Below are 20507 nucleotides of genomic sequence, written 5' to 3'. Positions count from 1 at the left end.
AAGAGAACCAGGAAAAGGGGAGCAGGCCGCTTTTTAGCGATATCCTTTCTAAGGCTCAAAAACATTGACTTAAAAACAACTTAGATACTTGGAGCTTTGCTTTTTTACCCTGAATACTGTGACCAAAACTTGATCAAGTGAGAGGACGAAAGAACGCTCAAAGGTGGAATCTCATTTAGGCTCTTGGAAGGTATAGGAGGATTTCTATAAATCTGTTGTGCTGCTTATAAATAATGCATGTGCATGGATGTTTCAGCAGTTGTGCATGTTCTATTAGCAGTCCCAAAGAGTCCCATCTGTAAGTCAGCAAAACAGAGGTGAAGAGGCAAGGTTTGAAACATGGCCTACTGAAATAGACGGAGTTTTTTTGAGGTTTCTTTTAATTGCAGAGTTTTCTTTTCCCTGTTTTCAGTTAGTTATTCCTCTTTGCTATCTTTTTCTTTCTTTCCTGTTTTATCTCTAAAATAAATTCCTTTTCACTGAAAATCATATGAATACAGTGAAGAGAAGAGAGAGGTTGGGTTAAATGTAGTTTCAGGTTCAGATAGGCTACAATGTGGATGGAAGTGAACTGGCTAGATAGAAGCAAACGCCTTTCCTTCCTTATTCCTTTTTGCCTCTCATGCATTTTCAAGGTCAGGTGATCCAGAAGGATCCTGCATCTAAACTGTGGACTGTTACTGTAGAGAAAGAGAATGTGAAGGTAAAGAGGCTTGGGAACTTCCAAGATACATTGCTTTTGAAGGTGGATCTCTGGGAAGATTTGGGAGTTTTAGTACTGCTTTCTGAGTCAGAGGCAATTGTACTGCAGAGGCTCATTTCTCAAAGAGGTGTTAACAAAGATCAACTGTATTCCTTTGGAGTATACTTGGGAGACTGGATATAAAAGAGTCCGTCTGCTGCTCAGACCTAGTTCAATTTGAAAATGCCTGTTATCCCAGGGTGAGATTAATACTTGATAATGATAACCTGTTTTATAGATTTTTAATTATCTGCTAGTATAATCTTAGTTCTGGTAGAGAATTACTGAGATACTTCAGAGGAAATGTGAGAAAGCCTTTTTATTTTTTTTATTCTTTCATGAGCCCCAGAAACAACACTTCCTCCTAATTTGTTACTTGACTTTAGAGTTGTTTATCCCTATTACAAAAGTTATATTTTGTCTTAAAGATCTATTAAGGCAAGACCATCTATTCCTTTTACCCACAGTAAATACTTAACTACTTTTCCAGTTCCTGCCAAGCTCATGGCTTGTTACAGAGGATTGGTAGGGGAGTATTTAATATTATTTTTTTTTCTAATTCTTTGAGGTTTTATTAATAGCTATGTTGTAAAATGCTGGCATTCATGCATATTTTACAGGATGCATTTTAGCGTTTACTTGTTGTTCTAAACACCTGGGCATGAAAATGTGTGACAAACTTTATTGTCAATAGTTTGAACCACTGTGCTTTCTTGGTGGTGTAGTCTGTTTTCCGTGTGGGTCCTCAGGCATTCTGAGAAACTTGATCTTATTTCTTATATGCAGTTTTTGAAAAGAAGTTTTATCCCTGTGCGGTAAAACCAAGAGTGTGACAGTGATCTTGATAATGTCAGTACGTTATAAATCTTTAAGGTGGCATTTTAGAGCCTCAGGTCTCACTCTGCCAAGCTAATGATTCTAAGGGTCAGTCAGAGGAATAATGCACTGTTAAGTTTCCAATGTTTGCTTTTTAATCCATTTTTAATGATGATTTTTGTTGCTACTTTCTAGCTTAACAAATGGCGGCACAGTGTGTGACAAAGGTGGAGCTGACTGTTGCCTGCACTAATCTCTTGGATAAAGATGTTGGTTCCAAGTCAGACCCGCTGTGTGTGCTTCTCCAGAACACAAGTGGTCAGCAGTGGTATGAGGTAAAGTGTGATGCTTCTCATTATCCTACTCAAAATGTAGTCTAATTTGTTGGACCTATTCAAACACTGGAGCATAAAATTTCATTAAAATATTTTTTCTATTTATTAGTTCCGTTGAATACTTCTCATTAGACTATTATGTCTGTAATAGGTATACAGGTAGCACACTAAGAATTCTTTTTTAAGAAGTACTTACATCTGTTTACTCTTTTTAGTTCTGTTTCCTCTAATCATATTTGGACAGACAGAAGCCTTCCAGTGCTTAAGCATGCTTTTATAAATACAGTACTCCGAAACTGTGGTCTCATTCTGGATTTGGTAATACGCCATCTTTATGTTGGTCTTTCCTACCTGGGAGTAAATACTTCTTACAAGGAGCAAAGAAAAAGAAATCCTCAGATATCTCAGACTCAAAGCAGTAGGTTTTGTAACAGACAGTGGTTAGTTATAGTTGATGAAAAGGCTTGTAGGAATATGTGTCTTTATACTCAAAGAAGATTCTTCTGAATGTCTTTAATAATAAGTGATTTGATTTGGGTGCTTATTGTAGTTGTTTGTACTGGCTAGTGAAATTCTGGGTAAAGTGTTATCTTTTTACCTCCAGGTTGATCGCACAGAAAGAATTAAGAATTCCTTGAACCCAAAGTTTTCCAAGAAATTCCTAATTGATTATTATTTTGAGCTTGTTCAGAAACTTAAATTTGGGATATATGACATTGACAACAAGACCTTTGATCTGAGTGATGATGATTTCCTAGGAGAATTTGAGTGTACGCTGGGGCAAGTAAGTATGCAGATGATTTCCCTTGGAATTAAGATTATATAAGCTTGCTGCAAATCATTAATCATTTTTATCTTAAATTTATCACTATGTTCTTGTGTAGGCAGTGTACTGTAACTTGAAAATAGAATTCCCTTTATTTTTTTCCCAGCCTCAGTTCAGTATATACCTTCTATTTGCAAAAGATCTTGAGATGATACCCTGAAATGTACTCTAGGATGGTGACTGTCCAGATTGCCATCTAAAAGTAGAGGGACTGTCAATATACGCAAAATAGTAATTGTTAGTTATTTATGCTAGTTATTTATGCTGATACTCAAATTCTTACTTGTTTGCTCCAAAAATAAAGGAATTAGTGTATGACAGTGTACAAATTCACAATATTCACAAGGGCCATATTAATCTTGATAATGATTGCTTTCTGTGTAAGGCAAGCAGTGATTCTGGTCTGTTGCTGTCACCTCCATTTCGCTATAAAATTTCACTATTGTTGCTGTCTCATTCCGGCAGCTTCTTTTCTAGTAGATCCGAAGTCATGTCGTTTCAGGAAAGTCTTCTCAATCCCTCCTCCCATCCCCCAAGTGTAAAGTATTTTATTTAAAGTACATTAGGAAGAAGGAGGCATTGTGAAATGAAATCAAGTAACAATTTAAAATTAGTCATTCATTCTTACAGTGAAGAAAAACCTAGAGAATGAGTAGACAGTCTTCTGCAAAAACAGTGCCTTGACAGGATACAACAAAGTCAACTAGAAACTGCAGGAGGAGGCTGACGTTTATTTGTGTGACAAGCGTATTGTTTTTTATAAATCTGTTTGCTGAAGCTGTTTATGAGACGTGGCTTGCGTGTATATTAAATGGTATTTATGAAAAATGTAGGAACGACTTAAGATTGTAAGTTAAGATACTATTGTTGTCCACGTATGTGTATCATGTTGCTATAAGGCATTTTATTTCATTCTGCTCCTCAGACTCTGCATGTGTTCATCTGCATATATATATATTTCCTAATTTTGAAATGTATCAGGTGTTATCTATTTATCTGTAGCAGAAAATGGGAAATAAATTTAATGCTGTCATTTTCATGACAAAGGAAACATTCCTAAAATGAAAATACCTCGAATGAATGAAATGAGATAGTGAAAAACTACTTGATTGCTCTAATAATGCTTGATGCTCAACTTCTTTTTTGGCAGATAGTTTCTAACAAGACTTTAACAAAACCATTGGTACTTAAAAATGGCAGACCTGCTGGAAGAGGAAGTATTATGGTAAGACGATACTTCTTCTCAACTTTTCTCCTTAAAAATTGTTTATTTGTTTTTATTTTGTGACCTGAACCCAGCGTGTCTAATCCACAGTGCTAGAAAGAATATCTTACAGCATTCTGGGTTTTTTTTGTATTGAACGTTCCTTTGTTATCAAAAGGGAGGGTTGTGCAGCTTCTGCATTTGGAAGACTCACTGTGCGCATCTTTAGCAGCAAGGGAGAATGGACAAAGCTCATGGGGCAAAATATCTATGCATTTGCCAGTATCTCGTTAGGCTCTTGACCACTTCCAAGTGTACTGGAAAGTTTTCAAAGTCAGGTAGGGCTAGAGTAAAGCGTCTGATGTCCTGCTATTTGGGCAGCATCTTTAGTTGCCAGTGTCATCGTTCTTAAATACTGAATTGAAGTGTATTTCAGACAGTGATGTGTAATCAGTCCCAATGTGAAATCAAATTGTTCTTTTTTCCCTATTTCTTAATGCTTTCTTTCTGAGTAAAAATGGTTTTTTTTGGAGCTGTTGTAGGAGTGTTGTGAACAGTGCGAGAAAACAACATAGTCTCTGAATATAAAATAGCTAATCTTTGTTATTTTCTTTGTCTATCTAGATTACAGCAGAAGAAGTGAAGGATAACAGAGTAGTTGTATTGGAAGTAGAAGCAAGGAAATTGGACAATAAGGTATTTAAGTGATTACTGCTTCATCATAGAAACAGCAAAATTGGAATCCTGTCAAAAGAGGGAAATTAAAATGTTCATTCTTATGTTTTGCTGAAGTAATCAGGTCCATTAAGATTTTGCTTACACTGGAAGAAAAATGAAGAAAGATAACTTCCGAATGACATTGACTGCTTTGAAATAAATTATAACTATTGCAGGGATATTCCTAGAACAGCACTCCTCCATTTAAATGTAAATCTTTGTATTTAATTAAAAAGATAAGGGAGTTCTTGTATATCCATTAATTTGAATAGTTGTGTAACTGATTACCTGTAAAGTTATTAAAATAAATGATAAAATGTACTTACAGGCACGGATATGCAATGTTTCTTAAAGCACCCGCATCTGTTATGTTAAATAGTTTTGGACTGGCTGAAATTACTATATGTAAAAGAATTTTTAAAAATAATTTTAATAATGGAAAAAAGTGTTACTTTTTTTCTAGTAGATTTAATGAGACTTTTTAAAATTAGATCAAATCCTTCCTTTCCTTACTGTCCAGCTACTTAGGTAGTCTAAACAGCTCCCTGACTACTTAGTAGTATAAGTAACTCCCTTGAATTTGCTTGAACTATCAGATACTTGCTCTGTAGACGCTACAGAATTTTATCTTAAATGTAAAGGACATGCCCTGTTTTCCTTATCAGGTGCTAATGTAATCTGACTTAAACTTCTTACTCTGAACAACAAGAAGTTTTTGTTCTCTGACTCTTTAGTATATTTGTTGTTAATCTAAGTGTGTTTTAACTAGCATTTAATGACATTAATGCCGCAGGCTGTTCTGGGATAATTGTGTGTTCTTTAAATACAGGATTTTTTTGGAAAGTCAGATCCTTATCTGGAATTCCACAAGCAGACTGGAGATGGAAACTGGGTGATGGTTCACAGAACAGAGGTAGGATATTTTCTGTCAACAGCCTAGAAGATGAGGTAATTTGATTTTCAGTGTGTCATACCACTAGAAGTACAGCATCTTACAAAAAGTAGAATGGTCTGATAATTGGCATACAAACCAGTGGTAGAAATTATCTCAGCTGTTCTACTGACTTTCTGATATGACAGAAAGTCTACTTTTCTCTTTCTTTGTCTTAGGCCATCCTCCTTTAAGGGAGAATATTGTTGTTCTTTTACTTTTTGAAATCTAGTAGAAAATAAAAAATGTTTTGAAAAGGTGCTGGATGTACAGAAAGAAACAACATTTGTCTCGGCGCTACTCTCTGTGCTGAACTTAGGTATACTCATGCTGTTCTGCTCGAGTCAGGGTCACCTCTCCCTAATGTAATGAAAATAATTATGCTGAATGCTTGCTTAGCAAGGACAAGCTAAGAATAAAACTGAATGAGGGAAAACGTGCCTGAGTCCTGCCTATTGCTGCTACTTCCACCTAGGGAGAGGTGCAGCGGTTCAGCGACTGAAAGAGTAGGAGCACGTACAAAATGTCTCACTGTAGTAGAAACTCAGGCCCTGATCAAAACTTAGGTACTATGCTGATTTGAAGGAGTGACTGTATTAATTTTGAAGCACCTGAGATCAAAGAAATCTAAATCTTTGCTGTATGTGGTTTATAAAAGTAATGTTTCTCTTGTGAGGTGGTTTTTCTGCATAAAATGTATCACACACAAATGTATCGTGTTCAGGAGGATTCCAGTCATCTTCAAGTTAAATAATGAATCTAGAATTTGCTCTTCTGGTGTAATAAGAGCTGGAAGATTAGTTCTATATGTTACTGATTTTAAAAACCCTGTTAAGTTGCTAACATAATTTACTCCTTACTATTTTTTACTATTTTGATTTTTCAAAATAATTATTTTTTCTTTTGTGACGTGCACCCCACCCACTCTGGAAGTTTTCTGGTGTAACTTAAGTATTGCTTGTTGTCTGTGGTTTCTTTTTCTAAATAAAATCATTTTATTACTTTCAAGGGACGATTTCTTCTGATTTCAGTCATATTTAGAGAGTGTTTTATATTATGGACGCTTCCTAGTTGACAAATTCTGCAGATCTATCAGTATCATTCCTAAATATCACTCACTTAGCTTTTGCCTTGTGAGACACGTGCATGCAGCAGAATACCCTCTTATTCTCATGTGCTATTTCTGCTTAAGTGCACCGTGAATTTTCGGAGGAAATATTTTTCAGAAGTGACATTTCACAATAAACATTGACTAGAGTGAAATGAAATCTCCAGAGCTTTGATTTATTCAAAAATTCCAATTTAATTTTTTTTATGCTTTTATTGGTAAGTCATGTTTCTGTACACTGATGACTCTACCAGTATCAGTGTATTCCTAAAGGTAGTGAAATCTTAAATTCTTTCCAAAGCAGTAGCTGTGTGATGTAGTAGAGCACAGTGTAATCTAGAAAATACCGATTTGAAAAGACGTCATCTGGTTCTGACAAAGATATTACATGTTAGAATCTTTTTTTTTTTTGGTCATTGTTTTAAGTCATATATGTTAGGATTTGGATTGTGGGAAGTGATGGGCAGCAGTATTAGTCAACATTTTTTGCCTATGAGAGTCATGGCGTGATGGTGGGGGCAGTTATGATGATTCCTTTCTGCTTTCTGTGAATACTACTATTTTGACATTTTTATAGGTTATTAAAAACAACTTGAATCCTGTTTGGAGGCCATTTAAAATCTCTCTCAATTCTCTGTGTTACAGTGACATGGATAAGTCAATCAAGGTAATGTATAAGAAATGCATGTAATCTTATGAATATATTTAAAAAAATTTTAGAAAATGTACTAAATGAAAAATGTGTTATTCTAGGTATTTCTTTTTGTTTCAAATTAAATTGAAAGTTTTTTTTTTCCTTTTATTATGTATTTGAAAGTCACAAAGCTGTAGGCACGTTTGGGGGGGGGCATCTCCCATTTGTGATGCATACAAATTAGTAATTAAAAAATTAAAAATTATAATATCTTTTCAAAAAAACATTTCAAAATGCAGCTGTTTTCGAGGTAGCATATTTATTTGTCTCCATAAAGCTATTTGCTCTAAAGTCTTTAGGCACCTGAGCTGAAGCATGGAATTTAAGAATATTTATGGGCCTTGTCCTTTACTTTTTTCTCCTATTCCCTGCCCAAATGGTGGGGCCAGAAGGTGAGTTTCATCCCCTACAGGGCAAGAATCAAAAACTTTATCATCCTGGAATCAGGAAAGTCCTTCCTCCTTATTTGCCAGTTATATTTTCTTGATTTTTTTTTTTTCTCTGACCTCTGGAGAGAAACTTGGACGCATTGTTACAGAAGAGGTTCAGGAGGAAGAAAGTCTATGCTCTGCCCGTTTTGTCAGTCAGAAGAGATTTTCTGTTGGCCTCCTTTTAAACTGCAAGGGCACCTTGCTTATGTGAAAGTATTGCAGTCATCTGGGAATGCTGCTCTTACAGCTTGGATCTGCTCCTTCACGGCAGCTAATGAGCAGTCTGACTGAATTCCTGGAATATAATGTTTTCCACTCAGTTCTGTACGCTTTGAATAAGTCCTGTAAATCTGACCTATAATTTTTTCTAGCCTATGAATTAATCTTGTTAGGATTGAAGGTTGTGACGCTGACTGAGGCTACTCTGAAAGAGGGGTTCCTCCCTGCCCTTGAGATCCTGAACCTCCTGAGAACTAGAGCCTACATGATCTAGTAGACCACTGGCTCAAGCAACTGGGATGTACAGTGAGTGTGATATGAAAGCCTAGGTCTCAAGTCCAGACTGAGTCAGCAGCAATTTCTGTGAAGAAAACTTCTGTATGCAACTGGCAGGCTTCCTTCTCAAGCAAATTTAGCATCTAGCTCAGAGTCCTTTCAAAAGAAGGCAGCAAGGAAGACACAGAGCTCTTCTATTTGCAGCCCTAGTCCTAAAAAACATTATTTTCCCTTGAGGGCCCCTTGAACCATTCTATTCTGTTCTGTTGGCCTTGAAAGACTGTACAGGGACTGAGGACCATCTGCTGAAGCTATTTCCCTTTCTCAGAAGATCTGGAATAATGGTACACCAGTAACTTTGCTCCTCAGATAAAACTGAACTTTCTGTCAGAAGGTCAAGCAGATCTGTGAAGTGATAGTTTTACTGGGGCTGGTCTTTTAAGTCCTGTGTTTTGAATCTTAACTTGAACTAATTATGTTTCTTCTGAATGGTTTTGTTCAAGAATTCCCTTAGTTTAGGGATGGAATTGAAGCAAAACAACCAATCAGAATCAAAATGTAATTTTTAGGCTAACATAAGCATTTTAGCAACCTGGTATTTTAATATTAAAAAACAAATGAAACAAACCACTACACTCACTGTTCTCCCTCTGGGAAAGGACAGATGAGAACATGAGTTGCATGTGACAGATATTAGTAGTACGACTTGAGGCATTCCTGGAAAATGCTTAACAGCCACGGGGATGTGAGTGTTACAAGCACCTGTATAGATTAAAATATATAATTACAGAGCAGAGTAATGAACAGCTTTACAAGCACAGAACCTCAGAAGCTGCTTCCATTGCTGCTTCTGTTTTTTTACTTCCTTGTTCCTTTCTTTTTCTTTTTTCCCAAAATAGCAGTGACAGCTCTTGCTTCTCCATATGTTGTACACATATTTCTCTTTTTAGTAAACAAACATATTAACTGTGGATCTATTTTATACATCTTTTTTATCTGTCTATAGATCTATTAACTATAGAAAAGAATTCTATTAAGATGGAGTTATTCTCCACTCTAGGATCATCCGAAACGAAATCATAATGCCTTATCAGATTTTAATAATGACAATTCTTTGGAATCTTACCTTAGAAACATAGATTTATTTACAGAGGAAATTTGATTTTACTGACAGTTGTTACGGACTTGCAGGCAGTAGGCTGAATTCTGACTTCTGGTACATCTTAACTTTGAAATCTGAGAACTATCACTTCAAACATTAAAATGCAAATGGCATAGTATTATAATAGTGTTGAATGAATAAACAATGCTTTAACACTTTTATACGCACACAGCGGCATACGAAATGGGCTGTTTTTCATAGTAAGTAAAAACACTTACCAACTTTTCCCTAATGAGTGGCTTTTCACCTATCGAATGGCTTAGTTTGTGTATGTAGAGCAACGCACAAACCAAGGTGATACTGTATCTTCTGGATTTGTATCTACATTTCATGTGAATGTGTTTGCAGTGAGTTGGTGAAGTTTTTATGCGCTGAAAATGTGAGCCTGTCACTTGGAGCAAGCATGCATAGTTTTGTTGGGGAATACATGAATGCATTTTTATCCCTGTTATCACCTGTCCAAGAGAGCATATGTAGGGGGAAAAAAGAATATTTTTGTCTTACCTGGGCTAAATATTTGAAATACAATATTGGAAAACGTGTGTTGGGTTAGATGAATCAAATATATGAAGCACGACAAGTTTTGATCCTTTGAAAAAGAGAAAGAAATAACAGTGCTAACTTTGAACAAGTGTCATAACTCCTGGCCCAGGAAATATCTTCAGTTTTAAATTTCAAGTACTGAAGCACTTAGCTGAGTATCTGATTGGCTTAATTTACAGCATTCAAAAGAATTTACATCACATCTGCTGCACACATCAAATCTTTTGGTGCTGTGGCTACTTGTATGAGATTTAAGTTGATGATCAGTGCATGTGCATGTGTTTTATTTATTTATCAGTGTATTCAAGATACTGTAGAAGCAGTGCAAACTGCAACATTTAGAGGCGTGTTTTCCATAGAGTAGCGCTTGCAATTTACGCATTATATTTTATACTTCAACATTGTTGTTTCTTTCCAGAAAGTTAATTTCTCTTAGAAGCTCCAGTGTGTGTTGCAGTTACTCATTTTGCTATGTTATTCCTAAATGAAAAGGGCAAGTAATGCAATATATTTTTCTTGAATATAGCATAGGATTTTGTTCAGAGTGGAAAGAAGGACTTCAAGACCATTGTTTGGATCAAGCCATATATATTCAAGAAAAATTTTCTGAGGACTTATGTTTTGATCCCAAATAAAGGGGAATTCCTAGCTTGACTCTTGATTTTTATTATTTTAATATTTTTCTGTGATTTGATTAATTAAAAGTAAGTTAACCAGCATGTCTATCTTGCTAAACTGAAATAAAATATCAGAAGTGGATGGAAGTAGCATATTCTATTATAGTTAAATACACACAAATTTTTACTCAGGAGGACAGCTGGGGCACGTTCTTAACTTCAGCTTTTAAGAAGCAAAAGTTGAGGACGTTATGAAGTTAAAGCAACAGTAATAACATTACGCTGGCTTAAACTGAAAGGATCTCAAATAGAAATAACTGTTAGCTTTTTACTTGCTCTTCCCCCTTTGGTGGGGGTGAGATGTTCAACGACAGCTCGATTGAATAGTAAAGCCTTAGGATTGAATATTGAATACAGGAAGAGAGATTTTAGTTGACAAATTCAGATCTATGAAAAGTGGATCATAGAGACTGTTTAAATTTGCTAATCTTAAAATCTCATGTCTAGTTTCTAAATTTAGTGCTAAACCTTCATACACTTACAAATTCTGAGTAACCTTGAAGATTAATAGAGTATTAATAAGCTCTGCTAATTACTTTGTGATTGATTTGCTGAATTTTTAGCTGGATGCTTAAGAAAAGTTACAAGGGTTTAATACTTCTGAAAAATCAAGTCTCCTAATCCATAATGACAGTAAAAGACCTAGAGATTGGTTTCCTACTCTCCCAACACCCCCCCCCACCACCACCAGTGCATTTCAGTAGAATTGATGTTACCCGATCCTGTGCACTGCTGAGTGTTCTCAACTCTCCTGGATTTCGGTGGACGATCTCTTCTGAAATCGAGTAGATTGGCTTTTACCAAATTGTTGGACTCTTTGCTCTTTGGTTGCTTATGTCACGGTAAGCCTGTAGCACGTGGGAAATGCCGTGTTTCAAGAGATTCAGGAGTGTTGTATATATTCAGGTTTGTATAAAAATGCCATTGCAATATTTATTACTTTGATAGAGATATTGCTGCTACTGACAGTGAATAATGGTTAATTTCAGGTAGAGTGCTATGACTATGATGGTGATGGGTCTCATGATCTCATAGGAAGTTTTCAAACAACGATGTCAAAACTGAAGGAAGCATCTCGGTCCTCACCTGTAAGTCTTGTATAGTCTAAGCTGCCAGTGTGTTTTTATTATGTTGTCTTTCTCATTTTGGAGCTAACCTTGCATCACTTCATTTGCCAATATCTAAGTTGTATTAGGCTACAGCCTACAATGTTAATATAGTTGAGGTGGACTTGGAGTTGAATATGAATTTACTTTCCTAAGGTTTATATTTTGGTTAGTTTTCAGTGTGTAAATACCCAGCCTTCAGCCCAAACAAATTTCACTGATTCGTAAAAATGCAGAAATCAGAAAATATAGATCAGCAGAATAAAGAATGCAGTACAAATTTCACTGCAGTTAAAAGGAAGAAGTTTGTAGTATCTGTCAGATTGTACTTTATCCTTTATTTCAAGGGTGGCACTCATCGACTGTAATGCATACTTCAGTGAATATGCAAAATTTTTGAACAGTGCAAGACTCTGTACATTCACGTTTTCAAGCACATGTATTTTTTTGTAAGAACGTGATCGTGAGTACCTGTGCAGTGTGAAGCCTGATGTATAAAGGCTCTTTGGGAATGCAAATAACTATTTTAATTTCTGTCCTAGAGACCCCATAATAGGTAGGATCTCTTGTGAATTTAAAGAAAATGGTTTTTAAGTTATAATTTGCGTGTGTTGGTTTTGGAAATGCTTAAAGAAAGTTTTCGTGAGAATCATGGCTATCCCTATTCAAAGTAGCCTTTTCCTGTGTCAATAGGATGGAGCAAAGATGTACAGCAGCACAGATAAATAACATGCTCCAGGATTCTTCCACTTTTAAAGGAGACTAATCTCTAGTCCCGCATGATCCGAGTTATTTGATAACGTCTGTAAAATGTTTCCAGTGCAAGTCAGAGTTTGACTTCATAGACTCCAGTGGTAATCTCTAGTTATTCTTACAATTCTGCCCTCAGCTGCACCTACAGAAAGTTTGGCACAACTCCTTTGAAGTGACTTGAGATGAGCATGGGTGTGGTGCTCAGTCCTCAAGATGCTGATCTGCTTGTAAGACTGAAGTGAATGGATAACTTCTGGAGAATTGCTGAGATTTCCTCCCCCCGCCAAGATGTATTTATTTTCCCCAGGCATTGAGTTGTGGTTGAAGGATTATGAAAGTTATGTTCATGCTATATATTTGTGGCCAATGTTAGTGAGTACCTGTGCAACTGTCATCGTATCACAGAATCACAGAATGACTGAGGTTGGAAGGCACCTCTGGAGATCATCTAGTCCAACCCCCCTGCTCAAGCAGGGTCAGCTAGAGCACGTTGCTCAGGATTGTGTCCCGACAGCTTTTGAATATCTCTAGGGAAAGAGACTCCGCTACCTCTTTGGGCAATCTGTTCCAGTGCTCTGTCACCCTCACAGTCGAGAACTTTTTCCTCTTGTTCAGATGGAACTTCTTGTTTTTCAGCTTGTGCGTGTTGCCTCTTGTCCTGTCACTGGGCACCACTGAAAATAGTCTGGCCCCATCCTCTTGGCACCCTCCCTTCAGATACTTGTACATGCTGATAAGATCCCCTCTCAGTCTTCGCTTCTCCAGACTGAACAGGCCCAGCTCGCTCAGCCTTTCGCTCCAGTCCCTTACCACAGAAAAAAGACACTGAAAGACAACTTCCATGAAATGGAAGTGATGCTGATTAGGAAGTGAAATATCCGGAAAATTCAGTAAATTCTTTTAGAGGGACAAGGAAGAAGCATACAGTCTTCTCAGGTGCTAGCCTTGTTAGTACATTCTGTACCTTTTTTCTGTTGAGATTAATTGCAAGATTACTTTTTTATTCTTACTTTAAAGTAAAACAGAGCAGTGGAGCCTTTTTCTGGCTCCAAGCCAGAAGATGCGTCTGGAATACTTCTTTGGACTATTTATGTACCAAATACATGCCATCATGACTGCCTGATACTTTGTGATGCGCAATAGCTAGCTCTTGATCCCAAATTTAGCTTAAGGTATTGGTTTAGTTTGTGAAGCCTGAATAACTGATTTTGGAAGGCTTTGATAAGTACCTTTTATTTTGTATGTTAGTGCCACTGCTGCTGGGAGCTCTGTTGCTTTAGCTGAGTCACCCTGCCTTTACCAAAGAGAAAATTTTTAGCACAATCCTCAGAGCAAAAATGGTACATAATTTCTTCAGCTGGTTGAAATACACTTGTCTAAGTAAATCTTTCTGTAAGCTTTTGGTAGAGAGAGGATTAGCGTTTTTCTCTGTCCTGATAATTTTTTTTTCTTACTGATTTTTGAGCATGCTGAATTAACTTATTTGACAGTGAGATAAACTGCATTTTTAATATAAGGCAAAAGGATCAATCGTAGAATGAAGAATTTTTGAATGTGTTGCATAAATGATATTTATTGTGCTTTTCTCATTTTTACATTCACATAGGTTGAATTTGAATGCATCAATGAAAAGAAAAGACAGAAGAAAAAAAGCTATAAAAACTCTGGCATTGTGAGCGTTAAGCACTGTGAGGTCAGTAATATATTCTGATGTGACTGTTTATAAGTGTTCAGAGGTAACAGCTCTGATATAGTATGCCTTTACCCTCAAAATGTCTGAAACTATAAAATGTCTGAAAGTTATAGACCTATAGAATGTTTAAGGGCTCTGATTTATATAAGGAGACAGATTAATATTTGACAGCTGAAAGAAGTATATGTCCTCCGCTGTCCCCCAACTTTATTAAAGTTGCTGTACATATGGCAAAAGTCGCTTACCAATTTGTAAGGCCATTGCTGCACTGTTATGTTTCCCAACTCGCCATATTATAGTGAGTTATAATCTGTTTAAGTCTGTCTTAATATTATGTTATAAATGATGATGGTTTTGTAGCTGCTTTGTTTATCTGCCTGTAATTTTGTGAAAGTCTTGATTCCGATGTGCTGTGATGCACGCCCTGTAAATATCCTCGCTGCAGTGGTGGAGGGATACCTAGAGAGTAAAAGCAGTGCTATGCAAGACAACAAATCTGGGACCTCAGAAGTTGTTCCAGTAATGCTTATTTTTCTCCCCTCTGAAAAATTCCTGTCTCTTATTTTTAGATCATAGTAGAATGTACATTCCTTGACTATATCATGGGTGGATGTCAGCTGAATTTCACAGTAAGTTAATTATATATTGTTATATATATTTATATAAAATAGCTGTTCAATTTTTGGAGCCGCCTGAAACATGCTAGCTGTGCTCTTTATTTGATTATTGTATTTTTTGTTCTGTAACATGGGAGGGAGTGGGGGGGAGCCATTTTTCCAGAGTCCAGGTACTTTATTTCCCAAAAATTGTTTTCTTTGCCATTGGTACAAAGCTCTGAACCCATAGTTATCTTTAGTAGGAACTGGTTGAGCTGTGTAGATGGAGACCAAGGAGAAATTTAAAGTTCTCTGATGATTAGATTTATTTTATGCTCTCTTTTCATGAATGGGTTTTATTTATTTATTTATTTATTTTTCCCCCTTCCCCTGCCTGCAAGGTCCCCATCAACCCTGATGGTCGTTTTCAAGGCTCCGTGACTAAGGAAAGCAACACACAGAAGCCGTGATATGGGATCTAGGCCTTAAGTTGTTTAATTCATAAACCTAATGTGGCATAAGTAACATTAAGAGTTCTTCACCTTAGCAGTACGCTTTATTATTGATCTAGAGAAAATGATCTCCTGAGGTCGGAGAAAAAACTATTCTGTGATCTCTGGTCAATCTGCTTAGGAGGCTAAAGGTGTATATGGTAAAAAAAATAAGATGAAATTAACTTCACAGATACTGAAGAGCTGCTGTGAGTGTTAACTGAAAGTAAACACAGCCAGAACCTTACAGATAAAAGGCATTCCACCCCTTCTGAGGGATGCACAGCTTTTGCCATTTTTGTAGTGACATTGTTGTGAAAATATTAATATTCCAAGAAACCTGCATCTGAGTATTGTGCCTGCTGGATTTTTGTGTGTTCTCGTAAGCAGAGTTTATAACGCTGTCTTGGCTTTCACCTTAACTTTGCTGAGATTAGAAACATAGTTTCTCCTCTAACAGCAATTTGATATAAACACTGCATTTGACAGGTGGGGATAGATTTTACAGGCTCCAATGGAGATCCTCGCTCCCCAGACTCTCTGCATTACCTAAGCCCTAATGGAGTTAATGAATACCTAACAGCCATTTGGTCTGTAGGAATGGTCATTCAGGACTATGATACGTAAGTTTTGATTTGTCCTTTTTTAAATATCTGTACATTTTTGTGGTGTTTTTTTTTAAATCAGGCTTTAGTGTGGAAGATACCAACAAATATGTCAGAATGAAAGTTTTCGACCTGAACAAAGGGCTAAAGAGACTTCATAATCACTGCTCTGCTTATGTCTGACAGCAGACAAGCAGGAGTTTTCATCTGTGATGTATATAGCAGCATTAATTTGAACAAAAGTTTGAATTCTTGCTGAGTTGGTGTTAAAGACTTTTTGGTCCTAGACGTGTTTATAGAGGGAAATTTCAACTTAATTTTCCCTCTTAGTTCTTAATAAATAGCATTTTTAATGATAAAAGCAGCACTGATTAGCTCAATTTACTGAGCTATGACAGCTTTTAAAGTAAAGCACTCACTTCATTTTCTTTTAAATTGCTTTTCTTAGAGATAAAATGTTTCCAGCCTTTGGATTTGGTGCACAGGTGCCTCCTTCATTTCAGGTAATGGAATATGTAAATGCACCACATCAGATAATTAAAAGCATTTATTCAGGAGGAGATTATGGTATATACAGTCCTAACCCTCTTTCATGTATTGATAGGTGTCACATGAGTTCCCATTAAATTTCAACCCATCAAACCCCTTCTGTAATGGTAAGTCTGAAAAGTAACCTTTTCTTTTTCTGGAATGATATGAGGTAATGGATGCCTGTGTGTTCCTGGCATTACTAACACAACTCTAGGAGCGAGGATGTCAATGATACCGATTTATGCTGGAAAAAGTATATAAACTAATATTAAACTATGGGCATGAGAGGATAGAAATATTTGAAAGGTGAATTGTGAAGCATATTACTCTAATTAAATAGATGAGCTTAATCATATCTTCTAACAAATATGTTAGTTATTAGAGATAGCATTTGGTATGTCCTATAATGATTTATGAAAGAAATGTTTTGAACAGCTGGGGCACAGTATAAGTAGGCTGGGAACAGCTCTCTCATGTTGACATGTCACTTCATTCTACTTCACTGACGATTTCAATATGAAAAATTAAGATGAAACTGTGTGTGTTCCCTAGGCATCCAAGGCATTGTTGACGCGTATCGGGCTTGTCTTCCTCAAGTGAAGTTATATGGGCCAACCAATTTTTCTCCAATTATAAACCACGTGGCAAGATTTGCTGCTGCAGCTACACAGCAGCAAACAGCATCTGTAAGTTCTTTACCATAGCGTGTGTATTTTTTTCTTAATATTTTTGTTTCCCTGCTATATATATAGTATTTCTCTCTTTTAAGCTTGTAAGTGTGCCTGTTTCGACAGCTTGCCATTTACCCTGTGTAATTGTGTTTGGTATCCTTAAAACTAGATAAAGGCTAACTCATTCTTGCAGGTTGTGTGCAGCACTTCTCTCCTGAATTAAACTCTTCAGGGAGCTGAAGTTCTCCTGGAAAACAATTTTGTAAAGAGCTGCAGATTTTTATTTGCAAAGAAGTCCGTAAGGTTTTGCCTTGGAGCTCTTACGGTAGTCACTGTAATCAATATTTATATTAGGACAGTAGCAGAATCCTCCTGTCCGTTTTTGCTAGGCATATTGCACTCGCAGAAAGAAAGTATTTCTACCTGAAAGGGAGTATTGAAGAAATTCTGCTGCCTTGCCATTTAACGTGTATCACAGGTATTTTGAGCTTGTTTTTCAATATGAGGGAAATGTAGGGAGAGGAGAATAAGTCCGAGATGACATATGTTATCATGCTGCTCATCTCAGCCTACTGATCGTGATTGCTTTGTAGTCGTTCTTGCTGGAGTGAGGGAATGGAGCAGTGGCAAGAGATGAGCAAAGGTGGTACTTGAACACAGGAGATGGCGGGGGCGGGGGGGGAAGAATATTTTGGACGGCGCTAGGGAACTATCAGTATTTGATAGTTCAGTTTCTGAACTTTGTGCTCCTAGTTTGTTCTTGATGCTTATTCCAATCTGGAACAGAGGCTAACTTTTAGAAGACATGGCAGCTGGGTAGAAGCAGCTCAGTGAAACTTAACTAAATTACCGAAATACTGCAAGGTGATTTCAGATGCCTTGTTAATTAACTTCAGGAAGCAGCTAATACGCATGATTAAAGGAATTTGATCAGGCAATTTCAAAATGAGGATCAATTAACCCATCTGCTAATAATCTAACCCCAGTGTCTGTTTTTACAGGTTTGTGTTTCTGTTGAAAGCCTTCCCTGGGTATCAGAGCCCTTATTAGGCACACTGCTTAGGTTAAACACTCTTGTTGGAAGAAACCTGAATGGTTTCAGTAATGTTACAATGTAAAAATAATCATGCTGTTTTTCAGCACAAGAAGATGCGTTTTAATCTATATTCAGGATTTTAGGAATGCAATGAATTCCGTTTTCCTTGATAGCACCCTTTTGTTCATCTGTTCTTAACTGAATGAAGTGAGGGGTGTCACTTCTGGCCTGGCAGACCAGACAGGATAGGGATTATTTTCATAAATTAATTCTGTCCAAAACCTCAGTAAACTGCCTTCTTCCCGGAACAAATACTTGGAAAATGGATTAACTATTGATTTTGTTTGGAGAGGTTGGAAGAGAGAGGAAGGGTAAGGGTATTACTTTTGGGAGTTTAAGTTTTAAAGATGACTTCCTTAAAAGATTGCTTAATGTTGCCCTTTCTTTGAACTATGCAGAAGAATCCTGAGCAAAGCATAAGATGTTTGATTTAGTGAGTACACTGTACATATTTAAAGTCACAATGTTACGTGGTATGTACTTTTTCAAAGTGTGTATGCCTACATATTATCTTGTTTATTTCTTTGTTATAACACCGTGTTTATTGGTTTGACAGCAATACTTCATACTTCTGATCATAACGGATGGTGTAATAACAGATCTTGATCAAACTCGAACTGCCATAGTTAATGCTTCAAAATTGCCCATGTCCATTATCATTGTTGGTGTTGGGGGAGCAGACTTTGATGCTATGGAGTTTCTTGATGGTGACAATGGAGTTCTTAGGTCCTCCTCAGGAGAACCAGCTGTCAGAGACATTGTCCAGTTTGTGCCATTTAGGAAGTTCCAGAATGTAAGTAATCTTAACTGTATGCTTGATAAATAGTGTAGAGGAATGCTGAGTTTGGTAGAATATCAGACATATAGTTCTGAGCCTTTGTAGCATCCCTAAGATGAACTCTGAACTGTGAAACGTGTCTTTATCAAATACTTTAAAAAAAGAAAGAGGGAGGGACGCAAAAGACTTCTTGGGCATCTGTAGAATTTCCAGCAGGTAAGCCAATGCAAGTTTAAAAGACTCTGCTCCTGGTTTGCACTGCATTTCTGACCAGTTGTTGCAGGGGAATGGTCTTTGTAAGTCTCCCTCAGACTTGCTTCAGTCTAAACCAATGGATATGCTGTTTATTTGGGAGGAAGATATCACTGTGATTTTCTTAGGAAAAGTGGTTTTTATCGTGTTCATGACCATTTTTATCGTGTTCAATCCATAAACATGGATTAGGGGCAACTATATGTGTTACTTTTTAAAGTAGTGTTAAAATTCTAGGTTAAGGTGAGGAGGTCATCATTATTAGAAATTGTAGGTGGCCACAGTGGGGTTAGTTTTTGCTTTCATTAAAGCAGAGATACCAAAAAAAAAAAAAAAAAAAAAAAAAATGGAATCCTTGTTTGCTGTACAGCTGAATAAAATGTGCCCAGGCTCATACAGTGTGTCAGTTAAATGTCACATCTCTGAAAAAAGTTGATTTTTAAGAATATTCAAAATTTCTTTGGGATGGGGAAAAATAAGACCAACGTAAACTACTTTGAAGATTCAAAATTTTAATATCCGTCCTAATATGTTCTAATTTTATTGTTTCTTAATCTTAAGCCTGTTAATAATACTCTTTATACCTTCTTGTCACTTTTGATACAAGCTTTTGATATAAATTTTTTGTTTAGTTTTGGTGTGACTCGGACAAAGTGAAGGGAGAGCAAAGTCAATGCAAAATATACTTACTGACTAATGCCCTTGGATGTCGCGTAACCAGCTTAATATTTAGTATAAAACTATATGTTCAAATACTTTCATTTTCTAGAAGAAGATAAAATTTTTGTTCTAGGGATACTTTGTCTTGCAGTGAAAACAGTATCTTTAGAGGACTTGCTCCATAGCCATGCAATTACAGTGGATGAGAACTGGGGTCTAAGGTTACAGATAATTAGACAAGCCGCTGAAGGGAAGTGTATTGACATGGCTAAGTTCCATGTCTGCAAGTGTGTGTGTGATGCATACATATAAATAAATATGTAAGTATATATGTGTGTGTGTATACACATATATATAAATTTCATGTCGTGAAAGATACCTTCTGATATGTCAGCACTACAGACATCCAGTTCGTATGACTTCAGCAGAAGGAGGCAGTAAGCTGGTCACTGGTAATGGGAGTGGAAACATAAAGATGGCAGGGAAGCCTCCCTCTCTGCTGCAAGGGCACTATGTACATTTCTCTGCAATTGCACCTCTTAGGATCTGCTCTGACCGTTAATGAACCGTGAAACTTGCTGTTCTTTTTTTAAT

At 36.6% G+C, this 20507-nt stretch overlaps 1 protein-coding gene across 3 annotated transcripts in view; it reads left to right on the top strand.

Moving 5' to 3' along the window:
- The window catches only part of CPNE3 (copine 3), a 33680-nt gene that overhangs the window by 7925 nt on the left and 5248 nt on the right, over window positions 1–20507 (top strand). For all 3 annotated transcript variants that reach the window (XM_068933104.1, XM_068933103.1, XM_009674682.2), the window contains exons 2-15: window positions 1754–1893; window positions 2498–2677; window positions 3870–3944; window positions 4548–4619; window positions 5470–5553; window positions 7257–7346; window positions 11671–11769; window positions 14147–14233; window positions 14803–14862; window positions 15810–15943; window positions 16374–16428; window positions 16530–16581; window positions 17009–17142; window positions 18780–19016. In XM_068933104.1, coding sequence (XP_068789205.1) covers window positions 1762–1893; window positions 2498–2677; window positions 3870–3944; window positions 4548–4619; window positions 5470–5553; window positions 7257–7346; window positions 11671–11769; window positions 14147–14233; window positions 14803–14862; window positions 15810–15943; window positions 16374–16428; window positions 16530–16581; window positions 17009–17142; window positions 18780–19016 — 1491 coding nt within the window. In that variant the 5' untranslated portion in view covers window positions 1754–1761. The remainder of the gene's footprint in view (window positions 1–1753; window positions 1894–2497; window positions 2678–3869; window positions 3945–4547; window positions 4620–5469; window positions 5554–7256; window positions 7347–11670; window positions 11770–14146; window positions 14234–14802; window positions 14863–15809; window positions 15944–16373; window positions 16429–16529; window positions 16582–17008; window positions 17143–18779; window positions 19017–20507) is intronic.

The sequence above is a fragment of the Struthio camelus genome, chromosome 2 (genome assembly GCF_040807025.1).
Source record: "Struthio camelus isolate bStrCam1 chromosome 2, bStrCam1.hap1, whole genome shotgun sequence".
Classification (NCBI taxonomy): domain Eukaryota; kingdom Metazoa; phylum Chordata; class Aves; order Struthioniformes; family Struthionidae; genus Struthio; species Struthio camelus.
Note: the sequence above shows the minus strand (reverse complement) of the source record. Positions and strands in the feature narration are given on the sequence as shown.